The sequence below is a fragment of the Equus asinus genome, chromosome 3 (assembly GCF_041296235.1).
Source record: "Equus asinus isolate D_3611 breed Donkey chromosome 3, EquAss-T2T_v2, whole genome shotgun sequence".
NCBI lineage: Eukaryota > Metazoa > Chordata > Mammalia > Perissodactyla > Equidae > Equus > Equus asinus.
The window spans coordinates 148,326,745-148,348,562 of record NC_091792.1 but is presented as its reverse complement, the minus strand read 5'-3'; the positions used below and the strand labels follow the sequence as shown (position 1 = coordinate 148,348,562).

The following is a 21,818-nucleotide window of genomic DNA, read 5'->3' as shown; positions in this document are numbered from 1 at the left end:
AGGCGGCAAGGGGCATTATTATGACTGCTATGTGTCATCCTGGGCAGGACCAAAGGCCCTGCTCCAGCCAGTGCCCCAGTACCCCAGGCAGGCTGCTCTCAGAGAGGCAGAGAAGATTCATCTGACAAGCCTCGTTCTTTTTCAAACCCCTCGGATAATTTCTCAGAGCTCTATTTTCTCTGTGGTTTTTGCAAATGGATTTTGTGGTGATTTTTTTTGTGTGTGAGGCATTTTAGCAGCTCTGAGTGGAGAAATAAGAGAGCCCATTGATGCCAGCGTGTGTCGCTGGGGATGCCAAAGTGCTGAAATCGAGAAGAGAAATATCCTTAATTAAAGCAGAAAGTCTAGAGGTTACCTGGGTCTCTAAAATGCTGCAGTGCTGGCAGTCCAATTCCTGGGGCCTTTCCTTGCCTCCTCGGGCATGTACCTTATTCTGTTGGATAAATTCTTCCAGCCTTAAAACCTAAAACAGAAGAACAGAAACACTTGTCCATGAAACAAAGTCCTTTCTCCCAGATGTGGTCATTAATCTGAGAATCCACTCTTCTGGGTCAGTCAGCTCTGGGGACAGTGCCTCATTAGACAAATTCCAAACACGCTTCTGGAAAGGCCATTTCTAATTAGCTACTTGCCTAGTCTTTCTAGAAATAGATTATAGTATTCTACACTTTCCTTTAAATTATTTACATATGTACATTTATACTAGAGCTGCAGAGTGGTTTTCATTGGCTTTCATACCATTCCTGGAAGGCCACTCTATTTCTTTCCTCTTTTTTTTTTTTTTTGAGGAAGATTGGCCTTCAGCTAACATCTGCTGTCAATCCTCCTCTTTTTGCTGAGGAAGATTGGCCCTGAGCTAACATCTGTGCCCATCTTCCTCTACTTTATATGTGGGACGCCCACAACAGCATGGCTTGCCAATCGGTGCCATGTCCACACCCGGGATCCGAACCGGCAAACCCTGGGTTGCCGAAGTGGAAGGCATGAACTTAACCACTACACCTCTGGGCCAGCCCCTCTATCTCTTTTTTTTTTTAAAAAGAATTAGTTGGTAAAGAAAAGGAACAAATATCTAAGAATTATGCCAATAAAATGAAAGAGTGGCTAGAAGATGTTATTAAATTGTACAGCCTTAAGCATGATGATGATTATTAAGCAACTAATTGTAGAGCATCAATGAAATACACTGGCTTCCCTGCTCTGGACTCTGAGAACAAGGCCAATGACCATAAAGGAAACTCAGACATTGCTAACGAACCTGTGTGGAAAACCTAATACTCTTTAGGGGATGAGGAGAGAGGGGAAAGGGAGAGAGGGAGAGCAAGATGGTAAGATAATAAAGGTCCTTGCCTTGGAGGAGCTGTCATCTTACAGAAGACATAGATATATGTTTATAATCACAGCAACATTTAGTAGACATATGTACAAAATAATAATAGCACCATTAATGGTGTGTTTGCTTGGTGCCAGGCATAGACCTAACTGAGCATTTTACGGTATTAACTCTTTTTAATCCTCACTACAACTACTATGAGGAAGGTACTACCACAGAGAATTTACAGCAATAAACTCTGCCCAGGGGAGTCCAAGGCAGCTGTAGGGGCACTGAAGGATGAATAGGAGTCCGTCAGTGGCAAGGGCAGGAAAAGGCATTCCAGGCAGCAGGAACAGCAGGTGCAACGGTGGAGGAGGGTAGGAAGTGTGTGAGGTCTGAAGGAAGGTTCCATCTTGGGGGGCCCAACATGAAGGTGTGGACAGAACAGAGCAGAGTCCTGGGAGGTAGCGGTGGCAAGTTAGGTTGGGGCCAAATTGTGAAAAACATGAGAATTAAAGATTTTAGGGAAGGAGGAGCATGGCCTTGAGCAGATTTGGGTTTGAGAATGCTAGTTCTGGAATTAGCTGGCTTAGGGACAAGGTGGAGGCAGGAAGATATAAGACAAGGCTCTTGCAAGACTCTAGGCAACACCACAGAAGAAGGGCTTCACCAGAATGTCTCCTCAGCTTTACAAAATGAATATTTAAGAAGAAACATTTAAAGATTATGAAACCACTTACATTGCATCGTGCTAAGGCTTATGAAATATTCAAATGAGGCCTGTGCAATTGTTTAGGTAACAACTATAAGTAGGTAAAAAAAGAGAAGAGTCTAGGTGAGCCATTTTGAGGGTCTTGACCAAGGCAATGGGATAAAGAGAAGAGAGGGAACCGAGAGGTTTAACTGTTAGGACCCACAGGACTTGATGACTGATTGGATGCGATGGTGAGGCAGGGTGGGGACTCTGGGTGAGGATGGGAGAGCAGGAGGGGAGGGTGTGGTTAAGGGTAACTCTTGCCTTCCTAACTTTGGTAAGCAGGAGGATGGATAATCACACCATTAAGGCAGCAGAAGTAACGGAGGAGGAAGAGCAGGCCTGAGGCACTTTGTCCATGGTCAACCTCTGGGTCATGCCAAACCATCTGTAAACGCTCTGCTCCTGAATGATCACTCAGGTCCTGAATGACCCTTAGTCATTAAAGAGGCAGCATGCTGTACTAGAGGCAGCATTAGCATAGCAGTTAGGAGTGGGGTCTTTAGAACTGCATCAGCTGGGTTTGGATCCCGGATCTGCTACCTATTACTTCTGTGATTTTGAGGAAGTGATTTACCTTCTCTGAGCCTCAGTTTTCTCATTTGTAAACCAGAGACAATAATAATACCTACCTTATATGGTAGGTGAGGATTAAAAGCTATTACACGTAAACTGCTTAGACAGTACCTTAACTAGCATAAGTGCTCAACAAAGGCTCGCCACTCATTTTTAGAGAGGCGTTCTAAGGGGCATTCAGAGAAATAGTCAGGTGATGGCCCAGGTGTCTCAAGTCAGAAGAACAACTGAGCTGGTCCCACACACAGATGTGGAGCCTCCCTAAGTGGGCCAGGTCCAACATGAAGATTGGCAGCACGGCTTAACACGGGGGGAGGAAACGAGGGCAAGTAGGGAGAGTGGGAGGGAGGGATGGAGAAGGGGGCTTCTTTGCTGTGCAGCCCACCTTGGGCTGAGATGGACAGAAGCCTCAACAGCAGAGACTTTCCATTGAGACCTCCCCTCTAGAGCCCCTGATATATCAAGTCTAATGCACAGCATGCTCACATTTTTTTTAAAAAAATGAAAAACGATTAAAGAAAAACATAATGTGGATACTCATCACTCAGCTGAAGAAAGAAGACACCACAAATACATTTGCAGCCCCTATGGTTCCCCCGATCCACTGACCTTGCTCCCTTCCAGAAACAGCCACATGTTCAAATTTGGTTGTATCTTACTCGTGCATGTGTCTAGACTGAACTCCATTATATGTATTCTGAAACAATCAACACCGTCTTGCACATGGCCTCTGCGTTCTTCAAAGCTCCCCAGGAAGCTCTGATGTTTGGCCAGGGCTGAGGAACCAATTTCATGGGCTCCTGAGGGCGTGGGAGATGGAGGGCTCACCTGGAGGGTGACGGAGGGCCGGAGAAGCAAGGAAGCCTCTTTACATATTTTTGGTCTAATCAGGCTCAAGAATGAACCCTGGTTCCAGCCTCTTCCACTAGTTCTTCTCCCCAGTAACATGGTCGACAGCTCTTTTAAACTTTTTTCTTTTTTTTTGAGGAAGATTAGCCCTGAGCTAACTACTGCCAGTCCTTCGCTCTTTCTCTTTTTTTTTTTTGCTGAGGAAGACTGGCCCTGAGCTAATATCCATGCCCATCTTCCTCTACTTTATATGTGGGACACCTACCACAGCATGGGTTCCAAGTGGTGCCACATCCGCACCCAGGATTCAAACCAGGCAACCCCGGGCTGCCAAGATGCAGAATATGCGAACTTAACCGATATCTGTGTGATCTAGACAGGTGGGCCCATGTAGCAAAATCGGCTGTTTGGCCTCTCCACATCCACTCCCTACCCCTTCCTCCCTTGCCTGCCTCCACCGTGGAGGCCTGACAGCTAAATCCTTGCCTTCTCAGGCTGACACAGATATTCCCAATGGGAGTAGGAGTCAGCTGGGGTTTCTGTGAATGCTTTTGATTTCTTGATGAAGTGGGCTGGCCTGGTCAGCACTGCCCCTCCCTGGTTTAAATCTGGACGTGACAACCGGAGTGGGCAATAGACATTTTCAAAGCCTGGGGGAAATCTGAGCTGACTTCTCCATTAGATGCAGCAGGCACAGTGCCTAGGGCTCACAATACTTTTAGGGTCATGAAAATGTTATAATTTCTTTTAAAATCATAAGGAAAAAATACAGCCTGGCTACATTCATTTTTATACCAATGCAGTCATAAAATATAATTTTTAATATTTTTTTCTGATAAAAGAAACAGCCTGCTGAGGCAAAATTGTCTAACGCCCACAAAAGGGAGAAGCAGCCCGGGAGAAACTGAGACCAAGAGAATCGCAGATTTCCCAGGCCTGACATCTTTCAGCCACAGAATCAACACCAGCAGCCTCCCGCCTCCTTCTTTTATGTGAGACATTAAACGCCTCTTTGTTAAACCTCCATAAATCAGGCTCTCTGTTACTTGCAGCTAAATTTATGTCTCCAGAGACAGGCTTCTTGTCGGGCTGAAGTCCTTTTTCTCTCCAAGGATGCTGAATGTAAGGAGGTCAGGGCAGTTTCCTGAGATTCCTGGCACCTCAGCTAATCAGAAACTGCCAGGGCCCAGAGCCATCGCCCCCGAGCACTGTGTTGATGGGGGACGTACCTCGAGCAGAGAATTCTGGAGCTTCACATTTAGGGCTGCTTTCTCTTCTTCCAGCTGCTTTATTTCATTCTCTGATCTCTTCTTCATTTCCTCCAGCTGTGCTTCCACTTCCTAAATGATGATTAGAAGAGTCAGCCACACAAGGCATGAAAACACGGACAGGACGCTTACGTACTCGCACCCTGCCTTATTCTCAAAGAGGTTCAAAGAAACTTACAAGAGGCAAAAAGTACCGTAAGAAAACATAAATTAGAGACACACGAGAAGGTCAAAAGAAAATGTGTTAAATTCACATCCCGAAGTCTGATATATATTGGTGGGCGTGGGGGCAGGGTGGACCCCGGCTTTAAGTTTGTAGTGTCAAGTAAGAAAAGGGAATGCTCATCACTGACACAATTCTCAGTGTCATATAAAAGTCAAAAAGCCAACTACATTCTCAGATGCAGGGAAATACTAAAAGCAGAAAGAAGTTTCTCCTGTGGTTTTCTCAAAAGCATCTGTACTTTAGTCAAAATGATGAGGTTCACAGGGCTGCTTCCTCCATGGTCCCCCCACAGCCTGACAGCCTCAGCACAAAGCAGATCCAGACAAAGGAACATTCTGGGGACCACATGAATGGCTCAGCCTTTTAGCTGTGGGATTTTCAGTACATTTCCTAATCTCTCTGTGACTCATTGTGCTACTTACATGCCTAGCACAGTTCCGGGTACGTACTAAGGGATCAATAAATGACAAGTACTACCGTTATCCTTATAGATGCCTAGCCTTTCTGATCTAGCTTAATTTCTGGGGAAATTTCGCAAGTATCTAAAGGAGTGCATGATATATTCTGTTCCTTTTAGCTGAACTTGAGGTAGATAATGGCTTATTGATTCAATAAATATTTATTGAGACCTACCATGTGCCAAGTACTGTTCTCAGAGCTTGAGATAAAAATAGAGACAAAAGCTCTAATCACTAGGAGCTCACATTTGCATAAAGGAGACAGGCAAAAAAGTCAATAGGTATAATGCAGTATAAACTATGTGGGATGGTGACAAGTGCCAAGGAGACATAATAGAGTGGGAAAGGGGGCTATGGAGTGTTAAGGGGGTTGGGTTAAAAGTCTACATAGGTGGGGCTGGCCCCGTGGCCGAGTGGTTAAGTTCGCGCGCTCCGCTGCAGGCGGCCCAGTGTTTCGTCGGTTCGAATCCTGGGCGCGGACATGGCACTGCTCGTCAGACCACGCTGAGGCAGCGTCCCACATGCCACAACTAGAGGAACCCACAACGAAGAATACACAACTATGTACCGGGGGGCTTTGGGGAGAAAAAGGAAAAAATAAAAAAAAATCTTTAAAAAAAAGTCTACATAGGTTAGCCAGAGAAGTCCTCAGAGAAAGTGACTTTCAAGTAAAGACCTGGATTAAGTGGGGGCTAGCCAAGTAGACATCTTGGTGCGAGCATTCCAGGCCTTGGCATGTTCTAATGACAGGGATGAGGCCACTGTGGCTGGACTGGAGTAAACGAGTGGGAGAATGGTGGAGATGAGGTTAGAGGGACATGAGGGAGATCATATAAAGCCTCATATGTTATGGTAAAGACTGAAAAGTAAGATGAAGGCCGATCAACAGTTGGGAAGTGATGTGATCCAACTTACATTTTAACAAGGTTACTCGGGTTTTTGTCTTGAGGACAGACTGAATGGGGGATGGGGCAAGAGGGGCAACAGGCAGGCTAATGAGGAGGCCACTGCAATAAGGAGGTGAAGGTGCTGGACTGACGGAGCAGTGTGGGTGGCCATGAGTGGTAGAATGCTGGATAGATCTTGAATGCAGACTGCCAGGACTTGCTGAAAAGGGAGGCATCAAGGACGACACGGGGTTCCTAACCTGAGCAGGGGGAGAACTGTGCTACCATTCACTGAGACGAGGAAGACAGAAGAAGAAGAAGCAGGTTTGGGGACAGTATTGTTTGGGACATGTTGGGTTTGAGACCTCCGTTAGACATCTAAGTAGGCAGCCGGATATTTGGTCTGGAATTTAGGGGAGAGTTCTGGATTGGAGATTTACATTTGGGAGTCATCAGCATACAGAATGGATTAGGCCATGTGTTCGGATGAGAAAAGCTAGAGAGAATATGAAGGAAAATAGGGGAGATTCAAGAACTGACGCCTGGGACACTCCAGCATTTGCTGTCAATGTGAGGTTATAGTATCTGACAGTGATTTGGAATGTAGGTCTTCTGTGCTGTCAATTGATTATGGACCTTTACGCTCTAATTGAGAGTAGATGGACATAATAATAGCAACTGACATGTGCTGGGTACTTTACACAGATCATCTCTTTGATTCTTATGAAAACCCTATGACCTAGGTACTACTGTTAAAGCTCACTATATAGATGAATAAATGAAGCTTAAAGAGGTTAAATGACTTGCTCAAGCTCAAGCAGCCAGGAAGTGAAGAAGTCAAGATTTGAACTCAGGAAGGCTGACTGCTTGGCCTTGCTTTTTCTCTGCTTTCTAAGGAAAATGTGGCACCTAGTACAGACAAATGCCTGACCGAAAGGTCTTCCCACTTCTGTCATAGCAAAGCTGAGGGATTTCCTGTGGCTAGGCCCCACATGCTTCCAAAAGCAGGGTGGAGAAGCTGGAAGTCTAGTCTTCAGGCACTGAAACCCTGTTCTGTTTCCAAGGAGTGAGGTGCACTAGAGCTAACATATGGAAATGTGGGGGGCAAAGGCTTATGTGACAGGGGCTGATCTGGGGTCAAAAGGAAACCTATCATTCATCCATTCAACCAACCAATATTAACTGAATATCTACTATATGCCAAGTATGTAAGGGGCTAGGGATATAGTCAGTGTGTGCTGGTAAATGTTTAACAATTGGCTTTCCAAAAATAAATAAAGAAATAGAAATAATCAGTTTGTAGCATTTGTTGATTTCCATGGTGTAAGTACTCCTGATGTGGTTGATTTCAAGCTACTACAATGATGTCACCGAATATGGAGCTGGGAAGAGATGTGACAACTGCCCTTCAGGAGTCGGTACAAGTTGGCTCCAATACACCCAGGGATGCAGTAGTGAACAAGGCATGCCAGTGGGGAAAACATGCAGTGATTAGGTAATTACTATGAAGCACAGTAGGAGCTATGCTAAGGTAGTTATAGGGAGTGCCATGTCCCAGACAACGGCATCAGTAGGCCAAGCAAGGAAAGCTTGTGGGAAGACTGATATATAAACCAAGACTAATAAGATCAGTAAAAACTAGACAGAACTAGACATGTGAGTTTGGCAGTGGTCGAGGGGAGAGTGTTTCCCATCAAGGGAAAGCTATGTATTAAGGCCAAGAAGGAAAACAAGGTGGAATGAATGATGAAATAAAAGACTGGAGGGCAGAGTTAGATGGGGGAGAGATGTGGGATGTAGCATGAGAACCAAAGAGGAGTCAAACCATCTAGGGTCTTATAAACCATGTTAAGGAATTTGAACTACACTGTAAAGATGATAGGGGGCCTTTGGGGAGTTTGAAGCCAATGTTGAGTTTTCAAAGATGGCCCTGGAATGGAGACTGGATTAGATGAAGTGGGGAGATGAAAGGCAGGAAGATCAGTTAGGAGATCAATGCACAGTCCATCAAGAAGTGGTGGGTGACTGAATGAGCGTGGTACCCATTGAGGATAGAGGGAAGTGGAGATGTTCCAGGGTCACTGAAGAAGTAGAATGAATTGGCTCGATGGTTGATTGAGTGTGAGGGATGAAAGAGAAGTCAGGTTTGACTCCTGAGTTTCTGACTTGAGCATCTAAAAAGGTGCTGCTACTGATTACCTGATGACATCTTTACACTTTCTGTGGGGTCAAGTCTATGCCAGGCCAGTCGCCCTTGAGTGGACTTTAGCATTGTCCCTGAGGTCAGACACTTAGAAGAAAAGTGGGATGTGATTAGATTGTAAGAGTCACATGACATGAACACTTAGCACAAGTATACAGTCATGTGTCGCTCTGTGACAGGCATGCATTCTGAGAAATGCATCATTAGGCAATTTCGTCATTGTGCGAACATCATAGAGTGTACTTACAAAAAACTTGACAGTATAGCCTACTACATACCTAGGCTATATGGTACAAATCTTATGGGCCTATCATTGTATATGCAGTCCATTGTTGACCGAAATGTCATGCAGCACATGACTGTAGTCTCTTCAGTAAATTTATGATCCCCTTTTGCAGGGCTTGCTGTTTTGGGGAGTTCATTTTCTAAAGACAATATATAAATTATCCTTTTGTTCCAAACAAATTGAGATGACTTAAGCAACCATCAGAAACAAGGCCATCCCCTCAGCAAAACTTCTGATTTTTTATTTCATTAAGTAACTTCTCATTCACTGAAGCTTTTATTGAACAAGAGTTTTGTTTAACATTCTTCCTGGTACGGACACTAACTCTGTTAAGGCATGCTCACTGTAATAGAAAAGTGAAAACCCCCTGAGAGAAAGATTCTCAGCAAAAAGCAATGGCTATTTCTAATTTTACACAGCCTAACTTTCTAACTTCTAACAGCCTACATATAATCAATCACAGCTTCAGCTGTTGCCTTGACAAATGGACCCAAAGAGAAAAAATTTCCCCACAGATGGAAATAACTGATTTCAGCAGTAATTTTTGGCACTAGTAAGCTTCATTTTAGGTGCAGAATAATGTGGTTTACTGTCAGAAAACAAATAGCTCTGAATCACCTGGAGAACACAGGTTAGAAGGAAGCATGCCCAGGTCCAGCTCAGTCCAAAGCTACCTCGAGGATTTCAACAGGAAGCATTAACATTTTCATAACTCAGCAGAAGAGAAAAAACAACTACAAAGACAAGAACATGAGGAAAAAGGAGACTAATGCTTTCAAATATATAAATTGCTGCATCGCATACCTAGAAGAGGGTTCTGCGGGCCATTAATTTACAGAATTCACAGAGTACTTTCATAAAGTCTGTTCTTACTGATCTCAGAGCGTTCAGGGAAACAGGCTTTATTGCATCCATTTCACACTGAGGAATTCCTACAACTGATAAGAGGCAAAAGCAGAACTCACATCTGTTTCCTACTTCCTGGTCTAGACTGTCCACAATTACAAGTGATTTAAGAAAAGATACACGAAGGAGACACTGTGATGGGAACCACAAAGGAGCAACCACAGAAAATTACCAAGCAGAGATTCCAGCTGGTGTTTTAAAAGTAAACATGTTAACTTTTTTCAAAAAGCTAACATAGTATTTGAATGTATTTTCAGTAAAGTTTATGGTGCAGCAGAAAGAGTCAATGAGTACAAAGCCTAAAATGTCACTCAGAGTCAATGATCAGCAATAATACCAACACCAATGAAGACCCCATGAAGGGTCACACTTTAGCTTAACTGGCATGAGAGCAAATGGTACTCTACAATCATCCTAACAAAGCTTAAATATAAGTCTGGGAAATGGTAAATTTATGTTATCTATATTTTACCACAATAAAAAAAGAAGTCTGGAAAAGATGAAGCTGATTTGCAGTAATTTAACTGCCTGCCAAAACAAAATTCAGCACTCATAAAGGATAACAAAATCCAGACTTTCAGTAAGTTAAAATTCTTAATGTCCAGCATCTAATCAAAAATTACTAAGCATGCAAAGAAGCAGGAAAATAAAACTCATAACCAGGAGAAAAATCAGTCAATAGAAAAAGACCCCAAAATGACAGGTAAGAATCCTAAAAGAGCAATTATAAATATGCTCAAGAATTTAAAGGATGGGGCTGGCCTGGTGGTGCAGCGGTTAAGTTCACACGTTCTGCTTCTTGGCGGCCCGGGGTTCACCAGTTCAGATCCTGGGTGTAGACATGGCACCACTTGGAACACCATGCTGTGTTAGGCATCCCACATATAAAGTGGAGGAAGATGGGCACGGATGTTAGCTCAGGGCCAGGCTTCCTCAGCAAAAAAGAGGAGGACTGGCAGTACTTAGCTCAGGGCTAATCTTCCTCAAAAAAAAGAAAAAAGAAGAATTTAAAGGAAAACAAAAACATGGAGGAGAGAAAAGAGAAACTGTAAAGAAAAAGCAAATGGAATTTCTAGAGCTAAAAAAAATGATATCTGAAATTTAAAAATGTACCAAATGGGCTTAAAAAAATATTTGATGATGCAGGAAAAAAGGTGAGTGAACTTGAGATACAACAATAGAAACTATTCAAACTTTATCCTAACCATAAAAACAATAGAATGTCTATATTTTTATCAAAGTAGACTTCAGGACAAGGAATATTTCTTAAGAGTCAAGGAGACTGAAAATAAATGAACAGAGCCTCGATGACTTACGGAACAATATCAGAAGGCAGGGACAGAAACGATAATGGCCTTAAAATTTCAAAACTGGATAAAAACTGTAAACTCACATAGCTAAGATGTCCAATGAACCCCAAGCAGAAAAACACAAAGGAAATCACACTATGGCATATCATAATCAAATTGTGGAAGCCAGTAATAAAGAGAAAATCGTAAAAGCAGTCAGAGAACAAAAAGACACATTATGCACAGAGGAAAAAAGGTAAAAGTGGCTATTAATTTTTCATCTGAAGAAAATACAGGCCAAAAAATGTTGAACAGTATCTTTAAAGTGCTGAAAGAAAAATTACCATTAACCTAGAATTCTATATCTAGCAAAATAGCTTTCAAAAATGAAGGCAAAATAAAGATATTTTCAGACATATAAAACCTGATAGATTTTGTTGTGAGCAGACTGATACTCCAAGAAACGTTAAAGGAACTTCTTCAGGCTAACAGAAAATTATACCAGATGGGAGCTTGAATCTACCAAAAGAATAAAGAGTGTAAAAATGGCAAATGGGAAAATACAAAAGACTTGTTTTCTCATTTAAAAATTTTCTCTAAAAGATAAATTGAGTGGTTAAGGAAATAGAAAAGCAATGCACTGTTGAGTTTATAACATGTAAAATAAAACATATGACAACAATTGCACAAAGGACAGGAAAGGAGAAATGGAAATGTAAGGTTTGTACAGTGAAGTAATAGATATGTGTGAAGTAATATAATATTATTTGATGGCAGACAGTGATAAATTAAAGACGTTATAAATCCTAGAGCAAACACTAGCACCAGCTCCCTTAAAAAGAGAAAAATAGCTAATAAGTCATTAGCAGAGACAACAAAGGGAATACCAATAAAATATTCAATGAATCAAAAATAAACAGAAAAAGAGGTGAAAAGAAAAGAATAGATGTGACAAAAAAAACAGCAAGATGATAAACTTAATGATAATTACATTACATGTAAATGGTCCAAATGACCCTAAAAGTCAGATTGTCAAACTGAATAAAAGAGTAAGACCCAGCTATACCACAAAAGCACTTTGAATAGAAAGACACAGGTAGGTTAAAAGTAAAGGAATGGATTAAAATAATGGATTAAAATAAATCATGCAGCATTAACCATAAAAATAATAGCATATCTATATTTTTATCACAGTAGACTTCAGCACAAGGAACATTTCATAAATGATTAAAGGCCCAAATCATCAAGAAGACATAACAATCCTAAATGTGTATGCACCTAATAAATAATTTTGAATTTCTATAAAGTGAAAACTGATAGAACCAAAAGGAGAAATATAAAAATCGACAATTTAAATTTGAGATTTCAAAGCTTCTCTCTCAGTAATCAACAGAACAAGTAGAGAAAAAATTAGTAAGGAAATAAAAGACTCGAACAACACTATCAACCAACTTGACCTAATTATCATCTATGGAAACACTCCACCCGACAGCAGCAGATCCGCATTCTTTCCAGTGCACACGGACCATCCATCCAGATAGACCATATTTGGGCTACAGAACAAGACGAATAAATTGAAGAGGAATGAAATTATAGAATCTATTCTTTGACCACAAGGGAATTGAATTAGAAATCAATAACAAAAAGATATCTGGAAAGGTCCAGAATATTAAGCAACATATTGTTAAATAACGAAGAGTACTTTCGGAATTGATAGAAATAAAGAGTTGGGGAAAAATTTTGAGGAAATCATTCATATTCACAATTATTATTTAAATTAGAAAGAAGAGGCCTAGAATGGTTTGGGATGAGACTGCTTCCCTGGGTACAGGGCTTCTTACACACTGACTTGGCACCGGTTATTTGCGCGCACATCTTATTTCTCCTATCAGACTATGAGTTCCTTGAAAGCATGGCTCGTTCCTGTATCTTTGCATTGTTCAAAACACAGAGTACACATTCGATAAACAGTAAATACACAGTATATGGATAGTGGCAGGGTGAGGACCTGAAGCCTGCTCTCCAAGGCCCAGGGCAATGTCTATTCTGTTATGCCACAGAGACAGAGTGCAAAAGTTAGTGGCTTTGGAGTCAGGCAGGCCTGGTTCACACCTGACTCTGTCATTTCTGAGCAGTGTGACACTCAAGTTACTTAATTTCCTGGGTTCCTCATCTGTGAAATGGGAAAACAACCCCTATCTACAGGGCTGCAGTGAGGATCAAATCATGGAGTGGAGAGCTGTCCTTCCTTTTGGCTGCCCAGCATCTGATCCCTCTCTGGACGTCTGGGAAATTCTCCATCTGATACCTAAGAGCCCTCCTCCCACCACAGAACCTGAAAACGCCAGTCTTACCTTCCCAGACTCCTTTGCAAATAGCGCATGTGACTGAGGCTCCACCAGTTAGACACACCCATCCCAGATTTCCAAGCAGAAGCCACCAATATGTACAGGCAGAGTCACGCAGGATCTGGCAACTGCAGCTTCCAGAGCAGCAGGGCCAGTCATTCTAGAGCAGCACTGAACAACAGAACTTTCCGTGATGAGGGAAATATCTAAAATATAATGTAGCTAATGTGTAGAAATCCCTCAGTGCCATGCTATCCAACATGGAGCCAGTAGCCACCTATGGCTATTGAGCACTTAAAATGTGGCTAGTTCCACTGAGGAACTGAATTTTAAATTTTATTTAATCATAATTAATTTAAACGTAAATAACCACATGTGTCTAGTGGCTACTGTATCAGACAGTGCAGTTCTGCAGGCAATGTCCAGGGCCGGGTGGCGGTGGTGTCAGCAGTGTAAACTGCAGGTCTGGGCTCAGAGGTGGCAGCAGGAGTGTCGTCAGCGGTTTTGCAGTGGATTTGGGACATTACTCCTGGCTGGATAGCTGCCAAGCCCAGTTCCCTGGTCTTCCAGAAAGCTGCTCATTACCCTTCACTAAATTCCTTTTCTGCCTAACCTGCCCAGGGTGAGTTCGTGGTGCTTGCCTCCAAGAATCCTAAGTGATACAAACGAGTTGTGGAGGGCAGCAGTGGTCAGCGCGGCTCAGAGGCGCTCAATAAATCTTCCTCGCTCTCCCTAGGAATCGACATAGGCAAGTGCTAATTATACAAGGTGTACTCTGCTCTGTCTGTCAAGATTAAATGATAATATCATCTAATCCCGTGGCCAAGGAAGGCAGACAGGCCTTCTGGGTCAACTCCAGCCCATCTCTGCAGTGTCTCCTTTATGTTAAGGGAGCATTCAGGATACACAACACACCCGCACTCTACGGCTCAAAGAAATAGAGCACTTAACCCAAGAGGGGAACTGGTGTCTGTTTTTAGTCCATGAACCCTAGATTTGAGGCTTCTTCAAGGCTTTACCTTCCCCTAATCTGCATGACCTAATTTATATCCTCGTTTTATAGAAAGGACACAAAAGTAAAAGAAAGAAAAGCGAAAAAACAGGAGGAGACACAATTTATTTCTACATAATTTGTTTCCCAAATCGCCTTATGCCCCCTGATTAAAGCTGAAGTGGGATTTCTACACTCAGCCAGGTTTGGCTGACAGGTTACCAGGGCAACCTGTCCCTCCCACTGGATTTGTGTGACCAGTCGCCGCTTCTGGGGAGGAAAATGCTTTCAATACGGCTGCGGACCCGGCACGGGGTGAGAAACCCTGGGCTCCGGAGTCAGGCTGTCAGGTTTTAGCACTCACACCACCACTCACTGTCTGTGTGGATTGATACATAACATCTTTGGGCCTTAGTTTTCTCATCTCTAAAGCAGGGATGTGAACATCCATTTTGTAATACTGTTGGGAGGATTAAATGTATTCATAAGAATAAAGTCCTTTATAAGGTATAATGGGCATTAAATATTATTTCACACAATGTCACCCAATACACGTAGCAACTAATCATAGTCACTGTTTATTGAGCTTTTACTGCATGCTGTGCACAGAGTTAAGGGTTTATATATAATACCACATTTAATCCACATAACAAGAATTTATCTCTATTTTGGGAAATCAGGTTTCCGAGAGGTTAAGTGACCTGTTCGTGGTCATACAGCTAGTGCAAGAGTCAGGACTTGGACCCAGGACTAGTCTGACCTTTCATGAGTTCACATATTTATTGAGTACTTACTACCCTTAGCCACCACACAACACTGTATTCCTCAGTGATGTATGATTATCTTTCAGTGAAAACTCAAAGCTGATAATGCAGGCTCTTGGATTACAAAGCAGCTTTCTTGTAGTAACCAAGCACCACCCATGTTCATGATAATATTGATTTACATTTCACTCTTTTCCTAAAACATTCACATATGTCATTTGCTTTTCCCAGCGAACATGAGAGATGAGGCTTTGCATTCTTGGTGAGAATTTGGAACAGTACCCAGAGACTGAGCATCTTCCCTCACTTTGCCAGGCCGCTCATTAATTACCTGCATCTCCCTAATGCCTATCACGCCCCAGGCACTATGATAGGCTTTGTTTTTTCACATGGATTACTTCATTTAATCCTCGCAGCCACTCTCTGAGGTGCTATTATCATCATCTGTTTTATAAATGAGGAACCTGCGGCATGCAGAATTTCCCTCGGAGGGGCCCAGGTTAAATAACTTGCTGTGGTCACAAAGCTACAGGGTGGTGGCGTTGGGGTTTGAATCCAGGCAGTCTGCCAAGCCTTAGTGTTTGCTTCATGTTATTTCTCTCTGTTTTTGCTAAGGGGAGTTGAATTTCCCTAAGTTAAATGCTCATCTGACACAATTCCACCCCATGCCAACAACTGTAACCCCTATTGTCTTGCAGTCTAAGGGGTGTCCCCGTCTCCTCCCAAAGATCCTGAGGTCCCTTTGGTCAGAGAACTGGCTTAGATCTGTACACAGCAGGAGCTCAGTACATGTTTGAGGAAGGAAAGAAGAAATAAAAGAGGAAAGGAGGGAGGTAGAAGAAACGAAAAAGAAACAGGACAGTGTCTAGAGGGGATCTCACCTTCTGCAGCTTCTTCCTTTCGGCCTCCACCGACGAGCGAACTGATCTGACCTCCACCGTGTGCCTCTTTACCAAGTCTTCCAGCCTCTTCACGAGCTGGTCTTTGAGGTGGTTTTTCTCCTCCTCCGTCTGATTTTTGATTCTGCGAAGGTCTTCTTCATACTGTTGCTTCATGTATTCCATCTCAATACTTGCCTCTTTCTTGGTCTATAAAAAGAAAAAGGGCCTGTGAGGCTGCCAGGGTGGGAGAAGAGAAGGGAATCGGCCACTTTGCTTTTGTACAGCTTTTCCAATGTTTATATACTGATTTTACAGCTTGTATCACAAGGCGCAATAAAGCTTATAAGACTATATATTTGATATTTGTAAGAAACTTCACTTTACTCACCATCAGAAAAGGGCTTTTTGGAATAGAGTATCTATTATCTAGGATCAAATATTCCAGCCCATACTACAGTGATTTCTAAATAATGCTTTGTTTGTTTTGACTGAGAACATATATCGGGAATCCTAAGCAAGTTTCTGTTTCCCAGGAGCCAACCATGAGTTGGGAGAAATCTGCTACATTCTCGGTCTCTTAGTTTCAAACGACAGGAAGTTGGCTGGAACTTCACACCCACATATCCATCCCCAAAACCATGGGACGTGCTGCTTCCAAGCAGATTCCTCCTAGTTTGGGACTGGCCTCTACCTGAAGCTCTTTCCAGGAAAGCCTCCTGTGACTCCTCCACCCCCAGGGCTGGGTCAGACACTACCTGTGTATCTGTGCCTCCTTTTGTGCATGGACACTCCTTGGGAAAGTTCTGGTCCTGCTGAGGATGCGGACTGCGAGCTTCCAAATCATTCGCTTTCCCTAGGACTTCATTCTCTGAAACCAGCTCCGTCTTCAAGTCATCTGAAGCATAAGTTTCAACCTCATTTGGAGTACCCTTGGCCTTGGCCTTCTGCAGTTGGGTCCCTATTCTGCTCTTCAACTATTTTGCCCACCGCTCCCCTATGTAATCCCTGCTCCATGACCTTCTGGCCCTCAAGCATGGCCCTCACGCCATCTTTGCTCAAGCAGCATCCTGAGTTCAAATAGTTGCCATGTTCTTCCTTCTTAAACTAGTCATCTTCAGATTTTTCTGACTGTGCTTTCCATAGGTTAAAAAAAGTTGACCACATTCCTGAAAATATGTGCATTCAAAGAATTTAAATTTAACGAAATTTAAAGGATAGGACAAAAAAATAAATATAACTAGAATTGCTCAGTTTCTTCCTATATTCCCTGAGGTACTTCTGCCCTACTTTTGAGACCACTGCTCTAAGCCCTCCAGACACTTCTGGTTCCAACTCAAACCTCTCCTCCTCTTCACCTTTCCAGCCCACAGTTATTTCTTTGTTCCAGGACAGTTCATTCCCCTCCTGCCTGGGCCATGCCCATGGTACCAAAGCATGCCGTGGGCTGTACTGTAACTGTCCCGTAAGCTCCCTGAAGGCAGAGCTCATGTTTTGTGGCTTTGTATATCTCCTAGGGTCAAGCCGATCACATTGTAGGTATTTAAGAACTTTCTGATGAGGGAGCCTAGTGGAAGGCAATTTGGAGTCAGATATTCTGAGATACAAACATCAGCTCCATCATCAAACAGTTGTCTGGCCTTCAGTAGCCACTTACCCTTGCTCAGCCTCATTTCTTCATCTGTAACATGGGATACTGACACCTATTGCACAAAATTATTGGGAAGACCCAATATGTCACTATGTGAAATGATGTTAAAAGTATAAAGCATTGTCTAAGTGTGGGGAAAAGCCAGTGCTGAGCAGTTTGGGCCCTGTGGTGGGCCTGGTGGGGAAATATTTGGGGGCAAGGGGTCCTTTTGCATCCTGCCTTTTAGATATCTGGCCTGTGGCAGCTAGGCGTCGGCTCACCTGTGTCCTGCATGGATTAGATTTTCCCACCAGGTGGGTACCAGGTGGGTCAGATCTAACAGCCCTGCCCCTCCACTCTGCTCCCTCAACAGTCTCAAGGCTGCAAGCAGTGCCAGGCTAACCTGGCAGCTAACCTCCCATCTGTAAGGAAATCGTTCCAAGGCACCTCACCGGTTTTCTGCGTCACATGACACTCCTGCAGCATCAGTCTATCTTTGGCAACAGCCAGCTTCTCCCCAAGTTTTTTCGCAGTGCTTTTCAACTCCAAATTCTCCTGTCGAGCCTCCTTGAGCTGTACGTCCAGGTCCTAAACAGACAGAGAGGGTCTCATTTCTCTGGTTACAGTTCTGTGTAGAGACATCCTACGTACACAGACTCAACATCAGATCTGAAAGGTAGGTGAGTGCATAGCACAAGCCTTTAGTCTCTGGAATTCAGTGGCTCAGAATCATCAAATCCTTACTCATCCTGATTGGCTTTGTGACCTTAGGCAAGTTATTTAACCTTTCTATAGTGAGGATTAAATGAGATAAAGTATCTGAGACAGAAAAAATGCTCAGGAAGTCTTAGGAATATTAGTTGCTGCTACTTTCAGAGATGGGGCTCTGTGAGTCTGTGGGGCTCATGTAACTGACTTGTCATTACGTAGCATTGACTTGTCATGGTCGTGGTCTGGCTCTCCACGAACAAAAAGTCCCAATGATTTTTGGAGAGGCAACTTGTTATGGAACGAGCAGGGGCTTTAGAATTAGGCTGACCTGAGTTCAAAAACTTATTAGCTGTGTGCCCAGCTAGGCCAGTCCTTAAGCCTCCCAGTTTTAGTCTCATCTTCTCATCTGTAAGCTGGAAGTCTCTAAGCTCTCTGGGGTCAGGGACCAAGTCTAGCTCACCTTATGTCTCCTGCCCATAGCCCTAGACTGGCACACAGTAGGTGTTCAATAAATATTTGCTGAATGAATGGAGTTGAACTCAATGGTGATAGTAACACTCACTTCGTTGGAAGTCAAGTGCTTCGTACAGTGCCTGACACTTAGTAGGTTTTCAAAATTAGGGGCCAAGCTTACGATCCCATTTGAAACGCAGCAAGAGATCTTGCTTTACCTGAATCCTTTCCTTCAGCTTCTGAGCATACTTCTTCAGGTCACTTATCTTGCGGCCTCTGTGCTCCAGGTCCCCCTCCAGCTTCCTGACCTGGGCCTGCAGGGCGGACTCCTGGACCTGGAAGTTCTTGCGGAGGTCGGTCTCCTTCTCCTGCCACTGCCACAGAGCCTCACTCACTGACTGCTGCATGGCCTGCCGGATGGCCTCATTTTCCCGCTCGTAGGTGGCCTGCAGCTCCTCGGCCTTCTGGGCATAGTCCTTGCTCAGCTGCTGGTTCTCCACTCGCAGCCTCTCCACCTCCTGCAGGACCTCCCGCATCTCGGGGCCGTGGCCCGGCTCTGCCTTTGGGTCAGGGCTGTCCTGGGAAAGCCGGCCCCACTGGGGCACCTCGTGGCTCGTCAGGTGCCGGAGCCTCTTCTCATAGTCAGCCTTGAGCTCCAGCATCTCCTTGGAGAGGGTGAGGACCCTCTCGGCGTGCTCTGCCTCCACCCTCAGCTCCCTCTCCTTGGTCTCCAGCCTGCATGTGGCCGACTGGGCCAGCGCCTCCTGCGTCAGCCTCTTCTGCAGCTCCAGGGCGCTCTCCAGGGTCCGAATGCGCTGGAGCAGGGCCTCCTCATTTGCGCGGCCCTGTTCCTGCAGGAGCCTGGCCTTGGTCTCTGCCACTGCATTCTGGAGCTCCTCCTGGTGGGCTTCCCGCAGTGCCTCCATGCTGGCCTCGGCCTCATCCTGGCGAGTGTTCAGGGTATAAATCACCTGCAGGAAAAGCCACGGAGTCCATTTAGTGTGAGGAGTGTGGGTGTGTGTGAGGGGTGACGTGACCAGAGATGCTTCTCCTCCATGGGGGGATCTTAGGCTAATCCTGACAGGCAACATCTGAGAAAAGGATTTGTGAGAAGTGATTTATTAGGAATTGTCCCTAGGAGAAACCAGTAAGGGAGCAGGGAAGTTGGACAGGGAAGTGGCAGCCGGAAAGCAAGGAGGTGATAAGCATAAAGGGCCATGGAGGGTCTCTGGGCCGAGTTCCAGAGGGGACCTCTGGAGTGCCACAGGAATCCAGTGAAGGATTTAAAGCTCTCATTTGTTCATAAGAACACTTCGGGATGCAAAAAACAAACAAAAACCAACGAAACACTAGAAAATAGAACTCAGCAATATAATAAAAGGATTATACACCATGACCAAGTGGGAGTGCAAAGTTGATTTACCATCTGAAAATCAGTTAATGTAATAGCCCACATGAATAGAATAAAGGACAATAGAATGGAACAAATGAAAAAAGCCACACAATTGTCTCAATAGACACAAGACATGCATTTGACAAAATCCAACACCTCTTCATGATAAAAACACTCAACAACCAGAAATAGAAGGAAACTTCCTCAACTTGATAAACAACATCCGTGAAGAATCCACACCTAAGGCAGACTCCATGGTAGAAGACTGACTGATTGTCCGTAGCTTCAGGAAGCAGACAGGGATGCTTTGTTGCTGTGTGGTGAAGGAAGGTGAATGGGGGAAGGCAGGAGCACAGGGGAGCCCAGGAATCAGGAACGACTCCCAGGTTTCCAGCTTGAACGACAGGTAGATGTTTACAGAATGGAAAAGACTGTAGGTAGAACAGGTGTGGGGAAGAAAATCAAGAATTCCATTCTGGACAGATTAAATTTGATATGCCTATAGATAGTCTTGTGGAAATGGCACCAAGGCAAATAGAGAAATGTCTGGAGCTCAGAGGAGGAAGCTTGAGCTAGAGATGAAGGGGATATGGAATCAGGATAGCTTTGTCGTTGCTGTGTTTGATTGACAAGAGATTCCAAAGCATGTGTGTATGATGATGGGAATGACTCCCTGGAGGATCCAGAAGGGGAAGTCCCAAGAATGAGAAGAGATAATAAAGGGTCAAAAGTCCCTGAGAAGGGTAGCACACAGACATTGGTTTTGAGAACAGGGAAGACATGTCCTCCATGGGAAGGAATAGGTGTGTGGAACTTTTGACAAGAGGAGGGAGCTCTCACCTTGCAGAGGTGAGAAGGTGGCTTCTCCATTCTCAGTGAGGTCAGAGGTAAGGTCATTAACTGACAGTGCGCTGAACTGGAGCACAAAAAGGAAGCATGGGAGGTTTGCAGCATGGGAAGGTGTGAACTAGTTTTGGGGAAGGGGAAAGTGAACTGCCTAAGTTGCAAGGCAGTATTGAAGGCTGTGTTTATGAAGTTACAGTTGTCTGCTTCGTTCTGAGATTTTCTTCAGCCTTGTTCAGCTGAGTGAGTTCAGGGAAGGAGAGGAAGGATGGATGGGTTATTTCAGGCTAAGGTGTTACTTGGTGAGCATGACAAAAGGAGAGAAAGAAGGTTGTTGAGGTATTTTCAAGAGCTGACAAGCTGGAAGAATGGGGCAGAGGCCGTTTTTGGTGATGACAGGTCAAGGATGTGGCAAAGGGAGTGTGTGGCTGAGGTGGAGTGGAGGACAAGATCACTGGAGAGTGGGGATCAAGAGATTAAGAAATCAAGGGACTGGGTGAGCCCCCACATGGATGCTGAACTCACTGAGAATGGTTTAAGAGAAGCTGGCCTGGTGAAAATGACCGGGAGCCAGTGCCAAGCACTCCATCGGCTCCCTTGGGTCTTTAAGATAAGAAACTTTCTTCTTAAAAGCTTCCACCACACAGTTTCACACTTATTTACCTTTAACCTTGGTAGGTTGCTAGCTTTTCCTTGTTCACAAGTCTTGTCTACTGAACTACACTATAATTTCATCGTTAGTTTCCTCCTACTTAAAAAGACTTCACCTATGGTTTTCAGACTATTCCTT

At 44.0% G+C, this 21,818-nt stretch overlaps 1 protein-coding gene across 1 annotated transcript in view; it reads right to left on the bottom strand.

Moving 5' to 3' along the window:
* FAM184B (family with sequence similarity 184 member B) overlaps positions 1–21,818 on the bottom strand; it is a 121,808-nt gene that overhangs the window by 45,322 nt on the left and 54,668 nt on the right. The window contains exons 2-7 of the mRNA XM_014838784.3: positions 19,011–19,763; positions 18,081–18,216; positions 16,757–16,896; positions 16,002–16,208; positions 4,724–4,834; positions 356–463 (exon numbers count right to left, since the gene is read on the bottom strand). Of these exons, the coding sequence (XP_014694270.1) occupies positions 356–463; positions 4,724–4,834; positions 16,002–16,208; positions 16,757–16,896; positions 18,081–18,216; positions 19,011–19,763 (1,455 nt within the window). The remainder of the gene's footprint in view (positions 1–355; positions 464–4,723; positions 4,835–16,001; positions 16,209–16,756; positions 16,897–18,080; positions 18,217–19,010; positions 19,764–21,818) is intronic.